General features: G+C 46.2%; 1 protein-coding gene across 1 annotated transcript in view; it reads right to left on the reverse strand.

Annotated features, from left to right (window-relative positions):
- sos2 (son of sevenless homolog 2 (Drosophila)) overlaps positions 1-22,660 on the reverse strand; it is a 53,077-nt gene that overhangs the window by 20,797 nt on the left and 9,620 nt on the right. The window contains exons 2-7 of the mRNA XM_056296019.1: positions 18,932-19,057; positions 18,279-18,410; positions 17,508-17,672; positions 16,517-16,723; positions 11,851-11,994; positions 10,551-10,661 (exon numbers count right to left, since the gene is read on the reverse strand). Coding sequence (XP_056151994.1) covers positions 10,551-10,661; positions 11,851-11,994; positions 16,517-16,723; positions 17,508-17,672; positions 18,279-18,410; positions 18,932-19,057 — 885 coding nt within the window. The remainder of the gene's footprint in view (positions 1-10,550; positions 10,662-11,850; positions 11,995-16,516; positions 16,724-17,507; positions 17,673-18,278; positions 18,411-18,931; positions 19,058-22,660) is intronic.

Here is a 22,660-nt window from a genome sequence, read left to right on the forward strand (position 1 = left end):
GTTTTGCAGAGCAGTAAAGCAATTACAGTAACTATTACTGTAACTGATAAGGTCCAGACAAGATCTCCAGAGATCTAAAAAAAATCACTTAAAGACATTGAAAGAAAAAAGAGGATGTTTTCGGGTGTATGGCGGTAGCAAGAGAAAAGACTTTTTGACCGAGTTAAATCAAAATGTAACTCGATTCTGTGGACTACGTTTATCATGTCTGACGATTGCCATCTATCTGACTGTTGGCTGAACGCAGTTTGCATCACGACTGATGTGGTTTGGCTCAAACCGGCATTCTGTTCTGAGAGACTGGCACCTACACACCGAGGCCAAAGTTTCCTGTCTTATGAAGTAAAACAGCAAAAACAGGAGCAGATGAACAGTCTATTCCGTTGCCTACCGACACAGAGATCGCTGGTTCGAATCCCCCTGTTACCTCCAGCTTGGTCGGGCGTTCCTACAGACACAATTGGCTGTGTCTGCAGGTGGGAAGCTGGATGTGTCCTGGTCGCTGCACCAACGCCTCCTCTGGTCGGTTGGGGCACCTGTTTGTGGAGGAGGGGGGGGTGATCCTCCCATGCCCTACGGCCCCCTGGTGAAACTCCTCACTGTCAGGTGAAAAGTAGCGGCTGTGTTGAGGAGGCATGTGGTAGTCTGCAGCCCTCCCCGGATCGGCAGAGGGGGTGGAGCAGCGACCGGGATGGCTCGGCAGAGTGGGGTAATTGGCCGGGTATACTTGGGGAGAAAAGGGGCCCGAACAAACAAACAGACTCCAAGCTGCGCATATGAACCATGACAGGAAGTGACAGATTTTACTGCGGTTAGCAGTGGTTGGTCCACCAGAGAGGATAGGCAGAACTTCCTGTCTCGTAGGCCAACCACAGAAAAGCTCTGCTTGGTCCAACAAAGAGAATGGGTACGTCTCAGGTCTGTTAGCTGATATTTCCTCGCTCCTCGCTCCAACCGGAAGTAGTGCTGGTCCATCGTTTTCAACATCGCCCGAAAGCTCTTCCTCCTGCTGCTCTCAGTTTTTCTGCAGCACATCTCTGGAACAAACTCCCAGAAGACTGCAGGTCTGCCGCGACTCTCAGCTCTTTTAAATCAAGGCTGACGACTTTCCTGTTTGCCACTGCCTTTCATTAAATAAAAATGTGAAGCTTTTTATTATCATCTTACACTGCACTGTAGGTTTAACTCCACCTTTTATTTGTTTTTAGATGTCTCTTTATTGCTTTATGTTGCTTGTTCATTTTGTCTTAATGTCTCCTGTGTTTCATGTAAAGAACCTTGGACTGTCCTGTAGCTGAAATGTGCTTTATAAATAAATTTGCCTTACCTTGCCTTGCTCTGAGCAGCGAGGATCGAGGAGCAAGGACGGCTCTCTGGAGAACCATGAGCGAGGATACACGAGAGCAGCCTTCCCGGAAGGCTTTCAGCTGAATGCCATGATGTATTAATTACTCCACCCCGCACATCTGGCGCATTTGAACGAGATGTCGGAGAAACATGACAAATAACCCAAGAACGATGTAAATAGAAGTAAATGTGTCTAAACGGAATCAAGGCGGCGGCGGGGGGGGGGGGTAGGGACAACCGACAGCCACTTTATGCAGCAGAGCTGTGCCGCCGTCATCAGGACGGATGTCACGTCACACCAGAGGAGGACAGGCCATTTCATTTCTCTAAAAACACTTCCTCGTTTCTTCTCTCCTCGCTTCGCGTCGCCCCATGCGTCCGTGGTGGGAGGGACTTAGACGCAAGGAAAAGTCGCGAGTGAGGGATACGTGGATGCAATGAAGAGACTTAAGAGAGGCTCGGCCAAGATGGCTTAAGCTTGAGCGCTTGCGTTTGTTCGAGCCGGATACACCAAACTTTTTATGATCAACGATAAGTGTTTTTTTGGTAACACTTTAGTAGGGGGAACATAAAAAAACTTAATTACTAGTGAATTAGTAATGATCAAGATGTCACTTTAGTATGGGGAACATATTCTAAGCAACAAAAACTTAATTTAGAGCAATTTAACACTATGAACACTTGTAGTTTTGTGTGTTGTTATGTAAGAACAGACCATATTCATTAAGTGTTAGTAAGGGAGAATAACTCTTCTGGTGGTACTACCACCTTATAAAGGCCATACTAAGCAAAGCATATTGAGATGGTACTACTAATAAGCAATACTTCTGAGGTTATAGAGGGAAAACTCATAGTTAATGGCTTACTGGTTGTATAATAAGGCCATGCAGAATAAGGCATTAATGAGTACGTAATAATGACCAATTAAGAGCCAATACGTTGCTAATTTGCATGCTAATAAGCACCTAATTAATGGTGACTATGTTCCCCATACTAAAGTGTTACCGTTTTTTTAATGCAGTTGGTGAACATACTTTAAATTAAGGTTACATTTGCATGTCTATTTTGGGAACTAAAATGACAGACAGAAAGCAAGGTACAGATAATAGCAAACTAGCAATGCCAGCGATGCTAACCCCTTCGATGCTTTGGCAGGTGGTTGTAACATTTACACAGAGGCTGCTAGTGACTGACTCATTCAGCTTGGCAGGCGAAGGGAGCTTCTTCTGCCGATAACTCCGAGCAAACCACACCTGCTGCTAAGAGGAAAATAACAGAGAAAGCTCGTATCTTCTGCACAGGGCGTCTCATCTAACGATGAGATCGTCTCAACTCACTCCGATTTCATCAATGTGAGGGCCGATGCGATTAAGAAGTTGGTAGGTGAAAATTCACAACAAAAAAAAACAACCCCAAAACAAAACAAAAAAAACTGAACTTTGACAAGAAGATAGAGGTAGCCTGTTCTGATCTCAAAAATGTGAAGGAGAGGGTCCCTAATCTCCAGAGGCGTGTTGATAAGGGGGAAGAACCCTGGAAACTTGTCCAACGGAGATTGGATGAGTTTGAGACCTACACCAGACGATGAAACTTGAAGCTGTATGGAGTGCCTGAAACTACTACTAATACGTTTGGCTGCTCCCATTAGGGGTCGCCACAGTGGATCATCTGTTTCCATGCCTTCCGGTCCTCTGCATCTTCCTTTGTCATGTCAACCACCTGCATGTCCTCCCTCACCACATCCATAAACCTCCTCTTTGGCCTTCCTCTTTGCCTCTTGCCTGGCAGCTCCATATTCAGCATCCTTCTCCCAATATACCCAGCATCTCTCCTCCACACATGCCCAGACCATCTCCATCTTGCCTCTCTTGCTTTGTCTCCAAACCGTCCAACCTGAGCTGCCCCTCTAATATACTCGTTCCTAATCTTGTCCTTCTTTGTCTCTCCCAATGAAAATCTTATCATCTTCAACTCTGCCACCTCCAGCTCCGCCTCCTGTCTTTTCATCGGTGCCACTGTCTCCATACCATACAACTCACTACCATCTTGTAAACCTTCACTTTAACTCTTGCTGGTACCCTTCTGTTGTAAATCACTCCCAACATTCTTCTCCACCCACTCCACCCTGCCTGCACTCTCTTCTTCACCTCCCTTCCGTACTCCTCATTACTTTGAACAGTCGACCCCAAGCATTTAAACTCATCCACCTTCGTCACCTCTACTCCTTGCATCCTCACTATTCTGCTGTCCTCCCTCTCGTTCATACATGTATTCCATCTTGCTCCTACTGACTTTCATTCCTCTTCTCTCAAGTGCATACCTCCACCTCTCCATGCTCTCCTCAACCTGCTCCCTACTCATGTCATCCGCAAACATCATAGTTCACAGAGAGTCCTGCCTGATCTCGTCTGTCAACCTGTCCACCACTGCGAACAAGAAAGGGCTCAGAGCCGACCCTTGATGTAATCCCACCTCCACCTTGAACCCATCCATCATTCTTACTGCACCTCATCACTGTCACACTGCCCTCATACATATCCTGCACCACTCCTACATACTTCTCTGCCATTCCCGACTTCCTGATACAATACCACACCTCCTCTCTCGGCACCCTGTCATACGCTTTCGCTAATTCCACAAAGACAGTGCAACTCCTTCCGACCTTCTCTATACTTCTTCATCAACATTCTCAAAGCAAACATCACATCTGTATGGAGTGCCTGAAACATCGGAAGAAAAAGAAAATGTGCACCTAGATATAAACAAGATCTGCCAAGCTGTCCTGCCCAAGGAGCGAGCTAAATTCACAGAGGTTATCGATGGTTGTCCACCATCTTGGTAAGAAGTGCCCGGCCGACAGCAGACCCAGATCTATCATCCTTCAGTTTTCCTCAAGGATTTACAGGGATGCTCTATGGAGAGCAGCAAGGAACTCATCACATCTCCAAGATCACTTGTTGCAGTTCAAAGAGGACCTCTCCAGAGGGAACGCAGACAGAAGGAACAAGCTCTGGCCAGTAATTGAAAAAGTGTGAGACACCGGCAAGACAGCCTATTATGTCGGCAGATGTGCATTTGAGGGAGAGGGCGAGATTATTTTTCCTAGCTGTGATATAAGCCAGGGTGTCAAGATCCGACATTGACTGTTTTCTGTCCATTGAGGTAGCCAACTGGTTTAGCTGCAGTTTACAACTCATTGCCCTAGCTTGATGAACGACTCAGGTCAGCTGAATCATATTACGTTGCTAGTCTTGTGGAATGTTTAAATTTAAAGCCGGTGTTTTGTGTTATTATAAAATGGTATAAGTTTACAAAAGTGTGGGACGTTTTAATATTGTTTTGTTTAAATTTCAAATCCTTTGCAAAAAAGTTTGTCTGCTTAGCTTATTACTTTTGTTACTGTTGTACTTTTACTTTGTCGGTTTATATAGTATCACTTAATACCAGGGTTTGAAGACAAAATCTAAAAGGAAAGGCCTTATTTCTTGTTACTAAACAGCTTAAGACTGATTGGGTTTTGTTTTTTTTTGCAAGAATCTCATTCCGCTACTGAAGATATGAAATTCTGGCGCTCACAGTGGGCTAATGATATAAGGCTTTCACACTGACCTGAGCACTCTGCTGGGGTTGCTATTTTAAAGAATAATTTCAACGGTGATATTCTACATTCTGATTGTGACACTTCCGGTCATAATAGTAATAATGATAATAATAATAATAATAATAATAATAAACTATTCATACAGTGCCTTTCAAAACAAAGTTACAATGTGCTTTACAATACAAACTAAAATAGTACACACAGTCAAGGAAAAAACATAGTAAGAATATAAAGTATAAGACCTGATCTGCTTTACAGAACAATGTAAAACAGTCCGGATAAAAATCACAAGAACATAATTAAAATGCAGAACCTGATCAAACAAATTGTATGATTAAAACAATGGGTATTATGTGCGTCTTATTGCCATTTACAATAATGTTAATCTAATAATTGCCAACATCTATGGCTACAATTCTAAACCTGACAATGATCACTTGTTTGAGGCTGTGGAGCACAGGATTTTATATTGGCTTTCTAAGTTTCCAAATGCACTGGTATTGCTTGGAGGGGATTTTAACATTACTCTAAATAATGCTATTGATAGATGGCCAGCTGGACAACTTCTCAAAGGGCCAATTTAGAACTTCTCATGGAAAGGTTTGATCTGGCAGAAGTCTGGAGGGATACATTCCCAGAGGACAGGTGCTTTACCTGGAGTAATAAAGATGTTTCTAGACAGCCACATATAGATTTATGGTTGGTACAAAAGTCTATTGATAAAAATAATATTTTAGTCAATATTTCATCAACTCCCCTTACTGATCATAAGGCTATTTCTATTAATATTCGACTCTACATCTGATGCTACCACACAACGCATATCTTATTGGAAAATGAATAGCTCTTTGTTATAACATGAGGCAGTGAAGTTTGAAATTGGGAACCTTATTTTTTTTACTACTGGAAAAAGGCTCAGCTAGAAATGTCTTAGGGCAGCAACTGGGAACTTTTTAAGTTTGAAATTGGTAAATATATGAGGAGTTATGGAAGCCGTCTTGCTAAATCTAGAAAGGCTGAAGAGAAAATGTTGTTGGGATAGCTCCTCTTTCTCAAAAGCCTCCTGATAGTCTGTCAAATGAAGAAAAAACTAAACTAGCCCATCTGCAAAATAAATTAGATGACATTTATAATGTTAAGGCTAAGGGCACTTTTGTAGGCTCCAGGAAGAGGTGGTTGGAGGAGGATGAGCAGAATTCATCCTATTTTTTTAGACTGGAAAAATATCACCCAAGCCACAATACCATACAACAGCTGAATATAGATGCTTCTGTTGCTGATAATCTAAGAACAATTTCAGACTACTGCTACAGTTTTTACTCTAATTTATATGGGTCCAGATATTTTGTAGAGTCTGAGGCATTTTTCTTAAATTCCCTAACAAATGTGAAAACGATTAGTATGGAAGAGAGCGCTTTGTGTGATGACTCTATTGTTATTGAGAAGATTAGAGATTACTGATACTGTGCAACTTCTTAAGTGCAATAAGTCTCCAGAGACTGGTGGTATCACAGCAGAATTATTTCAAAGCTTCACAGAGCAATTGGCTCCTTTGGAGTTATTCTCTAAATGCATTCAGAATCAATCTCATAGCATGCATGACTCAAGAGTTAATTATACTGATCACAAAACCAAGAAAAAAAGAAGGTCCACTTCTCAATGAAAACTGGGGCCCAATCAATCTTCTAAATACGGATTACAAAATACTTGCTTTAATTTTTGCCAGAAGACTGAGGGAGGTTTTGGATTCAGTAATTGATGAGACTCAATCTGGCTTTATGTGTAATAGGCACATCTCAAATAATGTTTGGCTCGTCTTAGATTTAACCGATTACTCTGATCTTCTATCTGATGATAGCTTCCTTCTGGGTTTTTTTTTAATTTAAGTTTTCTTTATTAATCTCCTTGGGGAAATTCAGTTACTGCAAATTAACCCATCCTAGCTGTGATCTGAGTAGCTAGGAGCAGTAGGCTGCTGTCTTCATGCTGCGCCCAGGGACCAACTCCAGTTCTTTTCCCACTGCCTTGCTCAGGGGCACAGACAGGAGTATTAACCCTAACATGCATGTTTCCTTTGATGGTGGGGGAAACCGGAGCACCCAGAGAAAACCCACCGCAGACACGGGGAGAACATGCAAACTCCACACAGAGGACGACCTGGGTTGACCCCCAAGGTTGGACAAACCCAGGACCTTCTTGCTGTGAGGCGACAGTGCTAACCACTGGGCCACCGTGCCGCCTAAGATTTTTTTTTGTTGATTTTTATAAAGCTTTTGACACTATAGAGCATAATTTAATTTTTCACTGTCTAGAGAAATTTGGATTTGGTGACTTTTTCCTGTAATGTGATTAAAAAGTTATATAATAATGGAAACAGCTCTGTCAAATCTAAGTGCAGCACCTCTCGAAGATTTGATTTAAAAAGAGGTATTTATCAAGGATGTCCCATCTCTCCTTATCTCTTCCTACTTGCTACCCAACTTCTTGCAGATTACATAAAGCTGAGTGATATACAGGGGATTCATATTGTAGAGAGAGAGAAACTGTTAATAGTCAACTGGCGGATGACACCACCCTGTTTTTAAAAGATATTTTTCAGATTCCAGTTGCTATCAATGTGACTGAGTGTTTCTCAAAGGCCTTTGGTCTATGCCTGAATATCAAGAAATGTGAGTTGTTAGCTTTAAGAGTGTGGTATACCCTCTATTATTAGTGTTCCTATTAAAGAACAGGTCACATAACTAGGGATCATTATAACAAAAAACCAACAACTCAGATGTTCCTTGCACTTTAATCCCATTATTGAGAAGACTAGGAATAAACTGAATGAATGGTTGTGAAGAGATCTTTCTTTGAAAGGCGGAGTGTTACTTACTAACGTGGAGGGCATCATCAGATTTCCCTATTCTGCTTTATCGCTTCACCTTGACAGTAGGATTTGTAAGGCTATTGACCAGATGCTTTTTAACTTTGTCTGGAAGAACCATACTCATTACGTAAGGAAATCAGTAGCCATGAATACTTGTGAAAATGGTGGCCTTAATTTTTTAGACTTCTGTACTTTGAACCATACTTTTAAGATAAACTGGGTCAAACATTTTTTTTGAAAAACCGCATTTCAGTTTGGAACTTTATTCCTCATTATATCTTTTCTTGCATTGGTGGCCTTAACTTTTTATTACTATGTAACCACAAACCCAAAAAAATTCCAGCAAAACTGTCTGCTTTCCATAGACAAATGCTATTGGCTGATTCTGATAGGCAACAGAATAGACTGCTACGCTACCCGGACGCCCCTGGATGGATCTTGTTAAAACGTTTTTATAAAAAATAAATTAAAAAAAGACAGAAGAGTGAAATGTGCACAGAAAGACTGCACAGTGTGTAACTGAGTTTTCTGAGTTTTGTGTTGATTCCTGTGGCAAAATAAACACCGTCATTTGCCACAACCTCATTTTTCATTTTTTTTTTCCATCTTGGTATAAAATTTAAATCCCCATGGACACTTTCATCTGTTAAGTCATGATTTTTTTTCTCTTTAGCACGAGACACTCTAAAGGTGTGCACATAAACGGTATACCCCCGCACATGCCACACCCGTTCTCCAGCCTTTGCTACCTTTGTCTCAAAAAATTCCAGGGAAAACCCCGGATTGCCACTTTAGCTGGTGTGCCGTTGAAGCGCAGCGTCCCCGTTTCTACCGTCAGTATAGTACACTGATGATGAAAAATAGAAATAAAAACACACTGGACATGGTTGAGAGGAGAACCGAGCTTGGTGCCTGAAGTGTTGCCTCCAACTGGGGTTAGATCAGGTTAAACGCCCCAAAGCTCCGAGCCTGAGGTGAGACCCCGAGGAGGGCTTGGCAGAGAGGCATTCAAATATGCATCACAAGCTGGAAGTACAGACCTTAACAGGACTGTCTGGGACCTCACACTTAAACTATTAAGGTACGCATGTTTGGGCCATTTTTTACTTTTTGTTTTCCAACCTCTAACCAACCAAGTTTACACTTGGTTTTAAAAAGTGTTTTTTTTTTTTTTTTGCGATCGACGCACAAGTGGACAGCGCTAAATACAAGTGTGAACGACCACCAAAATGTTTCGTGAACCGGTTACTCAAACCACTTGCCGAGGTGGTCCGGGACACATTTGACCACATATCTTTTGTTGTGTAAACGCTGATGCGTCCTGATGCGTCCCCGACAAGGACATAAAAGGAAATCTTCTTCTTCTTCTTTGGAGTAACGAAATCTGATCACAAGTGGTCAGCTGGACGCATTTGGAGACGCATGATAGACACAGGTGTAAACGGCGATGGGTCTCGCTGTCCACTTGTGATCTGATCGCCCAAAACGCATTTTAAAACCAAGTGTAAACAGGGTCAGCGTCTACTGACTGCTCAAGAGCCAAGAAGGTTAACTTAGTCTTGTCAATATAAACTTTTATATTTACCATTTAGACATACATTAATATACATAAACATGCACGCACACACAGATTGTGATCATAAATACAACCTAAGGAGTGAAGGAACCTTCTGTTCTCATGAGAGCTGGGTGTTTAACAAACCTACATATAACCACCCCCAAAACACAGAAAAAAAAAAAAAGACTCCCATCCCCTCAGCGTAGTAATTATTATAGAGTCCATAGCTCAGATATTGTTTCATGTGACTGGCTGAGCAACTCGGTCTCGAGATTGAGAAAACAACAGCAAATATTTCATCTTCAAAGACCGGTGGACTGCTCCCCGCTGAGCCTAAGTCAGTGCTATTCTTGTGAGGAATGTCCAAATCGAGCATGGCGACGGCAGCGAATAAGCTGCACACAGGACGCTGAATTTGTCAAGACATGCCCCGAAATGATATTGGGAGGAATTCCACAAGGCGCGGCGCTCAACTTCAAAGAGAGGCAGCAACGAAATGCAGAGACAGTCTGTGGCCTGGTGCAAATGCACAAACTGACCTACTTGCACTTTCACTTTGAACAAACGCCATTTCCCTCTCTTCCAGTGTTTTATGGGATTTCTATCTTGATTCGATACGTTAGACTGATAGGGGGACATTGTATGACAATGGTTGAGTCACACTGGACTCCACGATGTCCCACAACATTTAACCAAGCAAGTTTAACAGCAAAACTGGGGAAGAAAAAGGACATTGTCTAACAATGAACTTCAGCGTAGGACGGACTCTACTTGAAGGAGACCAGCTACATAACCTCCGTCACCCTCGCCTCCTCACTGTGACAGCTAAACCAGGTCTCCGGCCAGTCTCCACCAACGGTTTCCATTTTAAAACCCTAAACATGTTCACATTCCTGAGCAGCAGCACGATCAGCTGGGTGATATCAGAAAAAAGCACTTCAGATCATTCATTACTCACAATCCAAAAATCTCCACATGCTGTATAGAGCGCAGTCCTAAGTGTGCCAAGACTGAATAAAATGTTTCTGCTATTTTTCAGACTTCCTTGTTTGGAGCACAGACTTTCCGAGACGGCAACATCATCGATTTTTAGCAACTTTTTATGTGTGTAGAAACCCTGTGTGGAAAGTGGATCTCCCAGAAGGCCTGTTGGGGGGGGCAGATTAACAGCCTACCTGGAAGAAGAGGCCGACGGTGGGCCGGGCCATCAGGCTGCTGAAGTGCTTGTGGAACTCCCTGTTGAGGATATCTTGGGACAGGGTCTCGTAGGGGTCAAACGCTTGCTCCTATGTACGGGCAGAAAAAAACCCCCAAAAACAACCTTATGAGTAATGCGGTATGCGGCGAGTGTGTTCACATGGACACCGTGTTCTGATCCCGGCTTGTGTCCCGGTCCGTCGTGTTTTGAAAGAAACCGTTTGAATACGGTTAAACCAAACAGGGATAATTCTGCATACCTTCATTGCCAAAACCTTTGAATATAACCACGGGGGCAAAACTTAACCTGAAATAAATAAATAAATAGATAGATAGATAAACACACTACAAACAGTATATTAGATTTATTTATGTGTTGGCCTAAAGACTACTTAGAGCACTTATAGTAGTCATATCACAGCCAACAGGACATGTTATGTCCAATGCAATAGTGTAAGTACACATCACAAATACTGACTCAAGTAAAAGGAGATTCCAATTAAAGATTAATATCTACACATTTTTTTTTTAGGGGGGGGTAGGGGGAACCGGCCAATTTCCCTATTTTCCGAGCCATCCTGGTTGCTGCTCCACCCCCTCTGCCGATCCGGGGAGAGGGTTGCAGACTACCACATGCCTCCTTTGACACATGGAGTCACCAACTGCTTCTTTTCACCCCTCACACCCGACCGACCAGAGGAGGCGCTAGTGCAGAGACCAGGATGCATACCCACATCCGGCTTCCCACCCGCAGACATGGCCTGTTGTGTTTGTAGGGACGCCCGACCAAGCCGGAGGTAACACGGGGATTCGAACCGCCGATCCCCGTGTTGGTAGGCAATGGAATAGACCGCTATGCTACCTGGAAGCCCTAATATCTACAAATTACTATTGCAATTAAACATTACAATTAAATACATCAGCATGTAGCTGCTACATGACGTGTGGTGATGAATGTAATATAAGTTCAATAATACTATGTGTGTTTAAGACGGTGATTTGCAACCAAGTGTGATCTGTACAAGCCCCAGGAATGTTCTCCATCTGAATTCTACGATTATTTTCAGTGCTTGGCCATAAATCTGCTGTCTTTTAGCACTGCATGTGAGTTTCTGTTGTCCTTGTGTGTGAAGTGTGACTCTAAACCCCCACACAACTGTCACTAAAACACTTGTCACCAACACCTGAACAGTCGTTGTACTGTGCCACTTCTGAATAACACGGGATCAAACACATCCTACGGTAGTTTTTAGACACCAAGGAGGAAACCATTCATACCTCCGCCAGGTCCTCAAAGCAGCTGCCCACCAGCGGATGGGGGCTGCCGTCGGCAGTCATCTCCACGGCGTCCTCGATCAGACCCAGCAGCTTGACTGTCAGCTCATGGATGTCCAGGATGTTGCTGAAGATCACTTCCACATCCTACAGAAAAGAGAAAGAAGGACGGTGGGAAAACATGCTGTATTGCACGGCACTGCTCGAGGCAGCGATAACTATTTAGAGTAAAAAGTGCCAGTGGGAGCATAAAGGTTAAATAAATCGGTTTGCAGCCAGAAGGGTACGGGTTCTAATCCCCTGGCCACCAGAGACGATGTGCGCCGGAAAAGTAATTAAGCATCTCTTATGCTCGGTTAATACCTTTACTGCTCCAGCACAATGGCTCCATGGCCAACAGCCAAGGACTGTGCTCATACCGGGTCGCTCCCGGGCGCAAGCAAATGAAGAATTTGTTGTTACTGGGCAGCTCCCAGTGTCTGACAGCAGAGGACTGTGGCTGGACTGGGCAGCTCCCAGCGTCTGACAGCAGAGGACTGTGGCTGTACTGGGCAGCTCCCAGTGTCTGACAGCAGAGGACTGTGGCTGTACTGGGCAGCTCCCAGTGTCCGACAGCAGAGGACTGTGGCGGGACTGGGCAGCTCCCAGTGTCTGACAGCAGAGGACTGTGGCTGGACTGGGCAGCTCCCAGTGTCTGGCAGCAGAGGACTGTGGCGGGACTGGGCAGCTCCCAGTGTCTGACAGCAGAGGACTGTGGCTGTACTGGGCAGCTCCCAGTGTCTGCCAGCAGAGGACTGTGGCTGTACTGGGCAGCTCCCAGTGTCTGCCAGCAGCAGAACGCAGCAGCAATAGTGGGAAGCGATTAATGGCCAACGGGGGAAGACTTTGGTCGTGCCGGGCAGTGACCCAGTGTGAATGTATTGTCCAAAATTTGAAGTGGGACAATGCTAGAATGGGGGGGGGGGGCGCATTTAACAAAGCATCCTTGGATAAGTAAAGGCAACAATAATGGTGAGAATGTTCTGTTGCCGTAATGACGGGCCCAAATTTCATGTGAGCTTGACAAAACCAATCAAACAGATGAGAAAGTAAACCCAAAAATAAAAGGATGGATTATTGACTCCCCGAGTATGAATAGAAGTCTTGTCCTGTCATTATTTGACCACAACACTCCCTTGACATCTCCCCAAAGTAATTCCTGATTACGCTGTGCTTCACCAGGCATAACTGGGGTTATTTTGGCAAGGGGCTGCAGATGTTGTTCCTGTCTCGATATAATTATGTGTTCGACGTTCCACGGGGCCTCACAAAAGGTTTATCCTCTTCACCCAAACGATGCCGCAAATTACCCGAACCCAAAATATGCAGAGCCGCAGCCACCCGTAAAAACTCAACTTTCCATTCACTCCCTCTCAACTCATGGAGGCCCCAGCGGATGCCAGGTTTTTTCGTTTTTTAGTTGATGTGGCCCCTCCCTCCTTACCCCCTGCGAGGTGGCACAGTATCTGTGAACCCCTTTCTATTTAAGAGAACGTTAACTGTCATATAGTGTTGGGCACACGAGGATGTTCTGACTTCTTTCTCCGCAAAATCCCAATCGCCTCAGATATGCGGCATTGTGCTGCACAGGCGAGGTCAAAGGCCAGGGGGGGGTCCGTGAGAGGGACCGCTGGAGGAGGTTGAGGGGCTAACAGTGCCTTGCTGGTGGGCATCAAACCATGTGGGTATTTTCAAGACACCATTATCCTCACTACAATATTAATAATAATAATATTCTGGTTAAATAAACACTGTCGGTGACCATTTCTCTTCGATGACTTTACTGAAAGTGTGCTCTTTCATTGTACTGTCTTCACTGTGTTATGACAGAAACTTGTTGTTCTTTATTGTTTTACTTTTTTCCCCCCTAATTTCTCCCCAATTGTACCCGCCCGGCGACCTACCCCATTCTTCCGAGCCGTCCCGGCCGCTGCTCCGACCCCTCTGCCGATCCGGGGAGGGCTGCAGACTACCACATGCCTCCTCCGATACACGTGGAGTCGCCAGCCGCTTCTTTTCACCTGACAGTGAGGAGTTTGGAGTTTCACCAGGGGGACGGAGCACATGGGAGGATCACGCCACCCCCCCACCCCCCAACTGACCAGAGGAGGCGCTAGTGCAGCGACCAGGACACATATCCACATCCCGCTTGTGTCTGCAGGGATGCCCGACCAAGCCGGAGGTAACACGGGGATTGGAACCGGCGATCCCCATGTTGGGAGGCAGTTTATTGTTTTACTACACTGATTTTACTCTTGGCCTGATAAAAAGTGCTTGGTAATTTCATATGGACTTTGATAAATTCAAATTTGAACTTCATTTCAAGAGCAGGTCTGCACTACTTTAACTGTTGTTGATTGTTTCCTGCCATGATGTAGGCCAGGGATAGGCAACATGTGTCCAGAAAGGTCCGGTGTGGGTGCAGGTCTATGTTCCAACCAAGGAGTTACACACCTGAGTCTTCAAATCAAGGTCCTTAGCCAAGACTATTGATTGACTAATAGAAACAGGCTTTTCAACTGATCCCTGCTGGCTGTCATCTTATATAGGAGAGAGTGGTACTGCTGCCATTTCTGTTTTTTTTCACCAAGAGAAGACATTCTTTTTGAAGGGTTTCCATGCCCACACTGTACACTCGAATTCTTGTAAATTAGCTGTGTTAACATACTATTTCTTGGCGTCTGGGTAGTATAGCGGTCTATTCCATTGCCTACCGACACAGGGATCGCGGTTCGAACCCCCGTGTTACCTCCGGCTTGGTCGGGCATCCCTACAGACACAATTGGCCGTGTCTGTGGATGGGAAGTTGGATGTGGGTAAGAGTCGGGTAACTGGACGGGTACAATTAGGGAGAAAAAGGGGGGGAAAATAAATTTAAAAAAAACCCAAACAAATGTACTATTTCTTACTTGCCACGGCACGATTCACTTTCCTCACAGGGGAAAATAAAGTTTATCTTAACTCACTGCATGTGTGAACCAATGTCTTGGTCTTCCGACACTCAATGCATTGAGTCTATGTTAGCGAGAAAATAGTTTTAGTGTCTGTAATAAGTAATTGAGAGATAAAAAAAAGTCACTAAAAGCCCTTGAGGGGCGTCCAGGTAGCGCAGCGGTCTATTCCGTTGCCTACCGACACAGGGATCGCTGGTTCGAATCCCCGTGTTACCTCCGGCTTGGTCAGGCATCCCTACAGACCCAATTGGCCGTGTCTGCGGGTGGGAAGTCACATGTCGGTAAGAGTGGGGTAATTGGCCAAGTACAACTGGGGAGAAAAAAGGGGGGGGGAAAAGCCTTTGACACCAAGCGCACAACAACAGTTGTAACAGAGCCGCTCGCAGCAGCTGAGTGCTGCCTCTGAGGTTTAAACAGGCTGTGTAAGAAGTCAGCTCGGGTGTTTGGCTATGCTAATTAGTGGCGAGCCGATTACAGAGTTTCGCCTCTAATCTCTAAATGTTCTTAAGACTGCATTTAGTTGAAAACAGCGTCTTTAAACAAGTTGTCAAAGTGCAGTTTGAGAGCTGACCGTTTCTAAGGCGGCTTGGCGGTCAGGGAGGCGGCTGTGCGGAGGACAGCCGTCAGAGACATGTGGAACTTCTGGCGCTCGTGTTGTGAGTTACTGAACACCTGGATGCAGATTTTTCTACACCGTTTTGTTTTTGGACACTTGTACAAATAACCTGAGGAGGACGCAGCACAAGATTTGAGGCCAGGGGATCTCCAGAGCGCCACATGTCACCGATTTTCAACAACACCGAGTGACTCCATCACAACAACAACGCATTACTTAAAAATGCACTTTTGAAGGAATAAAAACTGCAAAAACATAGTGCACAGATAAAACAGAAGACCCCCCCCCTTTTCTCCCCAACTGTATCCAGCCAATTACCCCACTCTTCCGAGCCCATCCCGGTCTCTGCTCTACCCCCTCTGCTGATCCGGGGGGGGGGGCTGCAGACTACCACATGCCTCCTCTGATACATGTGAGCAGTTTTGCCAGGGGGACGTAGTGCATGGGAGGATCACGCTATTCCCCCCAGTTCCCCCTCTCCCCGAACAGGTGCCCCGACCGACCAGAGGAGGCGCTAGTGCAGCGACCAGGACAAATACCCACATCCGGGTTCCCACCTGCAGACACGGCCAATTGTGTCTGTAGGGACGCCCGACCAAGCCGGAAGTAACACGAGGATTCAAACCGGGATCCCCGTGTTGGGAGGCAACGGAATAGACCACCACGCCACCCGGATGCCCAAAAACAGAAGACTTCAAACAGGATGCTTGTTCAGTGGGAATGTTGAGAACGGCTCTGCTGCAGAGGACTGAAGAGACGGTTTAAGATGACATTTTGCATATTTCATATTGTTTAACGATGCTTGATAATTAGCATCTAGCCAACTGTGAGTCTAAATTGTGTTATGACCTTTTTCTTATTCCTTGTCTCATGTTACCATTTGATCTGTCCTTTTATAAATCTGTTCTACCAGTGTTTTCCACTGTGTCTGGTGCACCACTTTGCAGCAGTGATCTGGAAAAAGCACTACACAAAGAACGTTTCATAATATCATTATTAACAACGTCGCAATCTTGTCATGTTGACCATCTTCTGATTTACTGCGAGCGCATTCCCTCACCTGCGGCATGAAGATCTTGTTGTTGGACAGGAAGTGATGACGGAACACTTTGATGATGAGGTCAAGCTCCCGGAGGTACTGGCGCTCTTCGGCGATCTCCAGCCTCACCAGGTCATCGTAGGTCAGCTCCCCGGAGGACAAGGGTTCCTCCGTGCACTGGGACACCAGGCCGAAGTCCTCCTCCTGGTCAAACATGTCCATCAGAACCTGGAGACACACCGACAGATACACCTCAGAGACAGCTGACGTGGAGACGAAGCAAAACTTTTACCTTTCCTCGGATGATGATGTCATCCATTAATGTGTGAGCTCATTACAGAGATGCTAGTGCTGACGTGAGGGTGTGACAGCTGAAACAGAATGACTCCAAACTTGGCAAAATGGTAGAAAATATTTGTGGAATGTAGTTATGTTTTCATTTTGGAATTTTTATTACAAGTCTGAGGTTGGGAATAGGAAAATGGAAATTTAAATACGAAGTTAAAAAAACACCAACCTATTACTGCAAAGAACATTTTTAGGGTTACTTGAGTAAGAAAAGTTGATGCGTTAATTAAAAAAATAATGTAATAAACAGTGATGGATGGAGAACGAATTTTGGAATTTTCCCAGTAGTGTTCTTCAGCCAGGAAAGTTTCTTAGAACATCATCTTGCTGTCCGCTGTCCAAAGGGAGACTGTTTATTCAACAGCAGCTAAAGGAAATACACCTGGTTCGCATTTTAAAATTCTTATGAATTATTTTTTGGGATTTTTTTCCCATCTTTTTATTAAATAGCGACAGCGAAGAGGCAGACAGAAAATGTGGGACATGCAACAAAGGTCGCCGGCTGGAATCGAACCGGCAACAGTTGCGACGATGAATGTGCTTCAGATTTGCTTAACTTCTGAATGGAAACATGACTTGTGCAAAGAGGTTGCAACATTTCCCATCAATTTTTTTTTTAAAAAAAAAGACAAAACACAAACACACACACAACTACAACACCGACCTTGTCTGCACACATGGACACTTTAATGTCCTGCTGGCTGATTTCATAGTGCCGGATGTTGCCAACGTAGTTGCCAGCCAGCTTCAGTATGTCTGCTGATATGTACTCCAGCACAGCAACAATATACAGGGAGACATGGTAGTCCACCTTGTAGCCAAGGACCTCCTGTTGATAACAGCATCAAAGAAGATGGGCTTGGGGTAAGACTTTGGTCAAATAACAACTGTAAAGACATTTCAAATTATTCCTCACATTCATACAGCAAATGAGAGCTGATGTAGCAACTGAAAATCATACAGCAATTGACCTGACTGGCTCACCCCATCCGAGCAGTCTGCATGATAGCTCAGATAATGTCAACCAAGATGTCAATCAATTACGCAAAACGACAAAATACTCCCTTGCAACATTTGATGACTTCCTGTTTATGTGATATTGTGTGTGTTTGTGTGTGTGTAGACGGGCAATCGTGGGGGTAGGACAGGAACCCTTGTTACAGTGAGTGGCAGGTATAAAAGTAAGCGTGTGTGTGTTCTCAGAGAGAGCAGTTGGTGGGTGTAGGGTACAAGCCCTGGGCAGTTTAAGGGTAATGTATGTAGTGTCTAACATCCTTGATTGATAGCATCCTAGCACTCGAACAAGGTGGATGCCTTCAATGTTCTTGACATTGATTAGTTAACTTTGGGTGACGAGACCGAGCAAAACGAAGACACCACTTGCAAAAGACCTTTACACCTTCGCTAAACAGAGCAGGTAGCAGAGAAGCAGTACCTTGAGCAAAGGATGGATCTTGTCCACAGGGAGAAGTAAGGGGTTCCTCCTCTTGCGTTTCTCTATTGCAGACTGAGCATCGGCTATGGCCCACTTATCAATGGGGTGGGGAAAGGTTTTCTGGACACGTTCCTTGTTGGAAGGAAGAAGAGAAACATGGGTTCTTCACAAATATTACATAGACAACATTCCAGTTCGCGGCCTCTGTATAAAATTGAGATATATATCACAGTCCAAAGACATGTAGGTCAGGGGAATCGGCCATATTAAATTGTCCCTAGGTGTGACTGTGTCAGCCCTGTGATGGACTGGCGGCCTGTCCACGGTGTCTCCCCGCCTGCCGCCCAATAACTGCTGGGATAGGCTCCAGCATCCTGCAACCCCAATTGGGATAAGCGACTTGGATAATGGATGAATATGTACATACTTTAAAGTCAATGTGACAATTCTTAGAAGCTAGTGTGTTCTTTATAAAGCGAATCAGATAAGCTCAAAAAAGGAATGTAACGGTCAACATCTGTGGAGGCCACTGAAAATGGCCAGCCCAGTGTTGGACCTCACTCTGAACATGTGTCAGTTCCCTACACAGCATGAATCCCTACTTGTGGACATTAACGGAGAAAGTGAACTGTGGGGGAGATGAGCGGCTTTACCTCCACGTCCTGCACGGAGCGCGGCTGGGCCACACACAGCATGTGGAGGAGCTGGAGGATCAGCTCCTCGATGTGCTGCAGAGCGTCCTCTTTTGCCGACAGGTTCGGGTGGACCTGTATCTGCACCTGGTAGAACCGAGACAGCCATGTGAGACGGAGCTCTTTTAATGCAGTTAATGTCAAACGGTTCAAAGCAGCCTCGTAAAAATCAAATGGTGTGGGAGACCCACACCCACTGCAACATGGGAAATTTTTCGAGGTTGGGCTGGTGAGTTAAGATTAAACATTCATGTTCACCCTGGGATATGGGACTGTTGCAGTTTGGCTGGGAACATGCTGGAGGATAATTGGCTCGATTTTAGGCCCAATTTGTCCCTCTTGAGAATCAGTGGGGGGGGGGGGGGTTCGGATATGAGGCCGCTTGGAACCGATTATCTTCCCAGAAGATCCTGTCGAGTTTGGCATGTACAGATTCAATCTTTAGCTTCCCGATGTATTTGCAAGCCAGTTGGGGTTGCACCCGTACGATCAAACACGTAGATTTTTACGACAGGAAATCTCAGTCGCGTGACGGGGAACAGCAACGGAAGCTCAAGCGGAAACCCAAAACAGCCAGTGAGAACCAAACTGAGAACTCAAAACAAGACAAAACCAGTTTTTTTTAATCAATTAATGTTATATAAAAAAATACCTTGGAAAAAAAATACACAAAAGAGCCCAACAGGTTGTCGCTGACTGTCAGCCGCCATGTTTGTTTTGCTCTGCAGTAAGGCTGGACCACAAGGTTCTGCGAGTCTTTTGATGTTTATTTGTTGGTATTCAAAGTGTCGCATTACTGTGCAAGAAAACAGTTTTAAGGGTGTTCGGGTAGCATAGCGGTCTATTCCGTTGCCTACCAACACGGGGCTCGCCGGTTCAAATCCCTGTGTTACCTCCGGCTTGGTTGGGCATCCCTACAGACACAATTGTCTTTTTTTTGGAGGGGGAGGGGGGGAGGGGGGCATTTTTCCCTTTTTCACCACAATTGTACTTGGCCAATTTTACCCCACTCATCCTGGTCGTTGCTCCACCCCCTCTGCTGATCCGGGGAGGGCTGCAGACTACCACATGCCTCCTCCGATACATGTGGAGTCGCCAGCCGCTTCTTTTCACCTGACAGTGAGGAGTTTCACCGGGGGGATGTAGCGCATGGGAGGATCACGCTATTCCCCCTCCCTGCCGAACAGGCGCCCTGACCGACCAGAGGAGGCACTAGTGCAGCGACCAGGACACACACCCACATCCGGCTTCCCACCCGCAGACACGGCCAACTGTGTCTGTAGGGACGCCCGACCAAGCCGGAGGTAACACGGGGATTCGACCTGGTGAACCCGTCCTGTTAGGCAACGGGAACAGACCGTCACGCCACCCGGGCGCCCCAATTCCCTCGCTTTCATTTCTTTGCTACAGCAGCCCCAAACTCCCCTTCCGGATTAGTTAAAGCTCCATCTACTCCCGACAATACTGCTGCAAAATATAAACACAGACAAAATTGGGAATCATACGTGAACGGGGAAGTGGAGATAAACGCGTCGATTTGACAATCGATTAGCCACCCGGAGGACCCGTTGTTAAGAAAAAAATTCACTAGTTTGAATAAAGTAAAGAAAGGTGAGGTTTTGAGGCATCTGGGCGGGTGTATGGGGGTGTTAGGTTTGTCCTCTGACCTCTGCAGATTAGATCACTAGAACTACATAACACACCTATAACTCTCAGTGTTATATCAGCTCTGCTCACTGTCAACACAATACACAATGGTGATGTGCTCGTGCAAAAAAACTGCAAAAAGACTAAAAAGAAAAAAGAAAGAAGTAGACGCCGACGTGATGAAACTGCCAAGACACTTGGTGCAGTTAGAGATTTTACAAGACGGCGCGTCCTGTGCAGAAACAACTAGCCCCCTCCTCACCCGTCTTGACAAACACGATGTCAAGAAAGGATCGAGCGACAAACTTTGACGCGACGCGCAGGCACCCGGGCTCGTGTCCCCCGGCGACGACGCGAGGACGACCGAGTGTCATTAGACGCGAGAATCCCCCCGGGGCTCCACATCTGCCATGCCGACATGTGCCGCAGCTTGACTGGGAAACTCTCGTTAAAGGCAGCTGGACTCGCAGAGGAACCGGAGTCGTGTGGTGTTCTTCAAAAACGCAACGTCAACCCCAAACCACAAAAACGGCAAAAGACATGACATCACAAGGTCTTTATGCACGCTCGATAACCCGGGGACGAAAATTACAGAAAGGTGAATCAGTTCATCTGGACACCATGTTTATTGAGGGAGAGAAACGTTTCGGGGCGCGTCTGGGTGGCGTGGCGGTCTATCCCGTTGCCTACCAACACGAGGATCGCCGGGTCGAATCCCCGTGTTACCTCCGGCTTGGTCGGGCGTGCCTACAGACACAGTTGGCCGTGTCTGCGGGTGGGAAGCCGGATGTGGGTATGTGTCCTGGTCGCTGCACTAGCGCCTCCTCTGGTCGGTCGGGGAGCCTGTTCGGGGGGGGGGGATAGCGTGACCCTCCCACATGCTACGTCCCCGTGGTGAAACTCCTCACTGTCAGGTGAAAAGAAGCGGCTGGCGACTCCACATGTATGGGAGGAGGCATGTGGTAGTCTGCAGCCCTCCCCGGATCAGTAGAGGGGGTGGAGCAGAGACTGGGACGACTAGGAAGAGCGGGGTGGGACCCACTCTTCCTAGTTGGGGGTTTCATCACTCATCCAAGTGACCTCTTCAGTCTCCGCTGAGTGCAGGTATCCCACCCGTGTTACTGAAAAGGGTGGGGATACCTGCAGTCAGATGAGACTGAACAGGTCAATCGGATGGGCGATGAAACTTCTCTCTCTCAATAAACGTTGCGTCCGGATGAACTGATTCAACTTTCTGTGACATGACATCAGAGTTGAGAAGGAAGGAAGGCCGTGCCCCCCCCCCCCCCCCCCCCAGACAGCAGTCATCCTCTGCTACCCCACGTGGCGCGGTGCTCTGCGGGGCTGCAGCCGGCCCGGTAGCAAAAAGGGGTAGTTACGGTATGGACGGAGGAGAGGTGTGGGGGTTTTGTTTGTTTTGTTTTTCTGGCAGGCCTACGAGTGGAAAGAGAGGCCCGCGCCACCAGATCTCGCCGTCATTAGAGCCGTGCCGCCCTGCTGGAATGCAGTCCGTTCAGGTGCTATTATAAGGAGCAGCAGGCCGGGGGGTGGAGGGCGGGGGGAGGCGAGTGCCGTGAGATAGAGCGAGAGGGGAGCGAGGAGAAGGAAGACGCTTTCCCTCACATTTACTTTCCGTCTCGCCGCCTCTGGTGCACTCATTTCGTCCGCCCCCCCCTCCCCGATCCACCCGTCTGTCTCCCTCTCACAAATAGGGAGACAGACGGCCCGAGCAGGCAGACAGACACACGTGCAACCAAACAGACGCAGACATACCAAGAAACGAAGAGAGAGACACACACACACACACACAAACGCACAAAAGCCGGGCTGTTCACACGCCGGTGGTGGAATTACCCTGGCACACAGCAGAGCGGGGCGTTTTGATGACAAAAACTAGCCCCCGGCATGTGGAATGTGAGAGGAGAATACAAAGGTCAACCTTGACTGGGCTCCCAGCATTCTTCTGCCATGACTGAACAGTCACAAAGTGATGGGCAGGATGCCCTTCTGCAGATCCCCACGTATTTATTCCCATATATGAAA

The sequence above is a fragment of the Lampris incognitus genome, chromosome 16 (genome assembly GCF_029633865.1).
Source record: "Lampris incognitus isolate fLamInc1 chromosome 16, fLamInc1.hap2, whole genome shotgun sequence".
NCBI classification, from domain to species: Eukaryota; Metazoa; Chordata; class Actinopteri; order Lampriformes; family Lampridae; genus Lampris; species Lampris incognitus.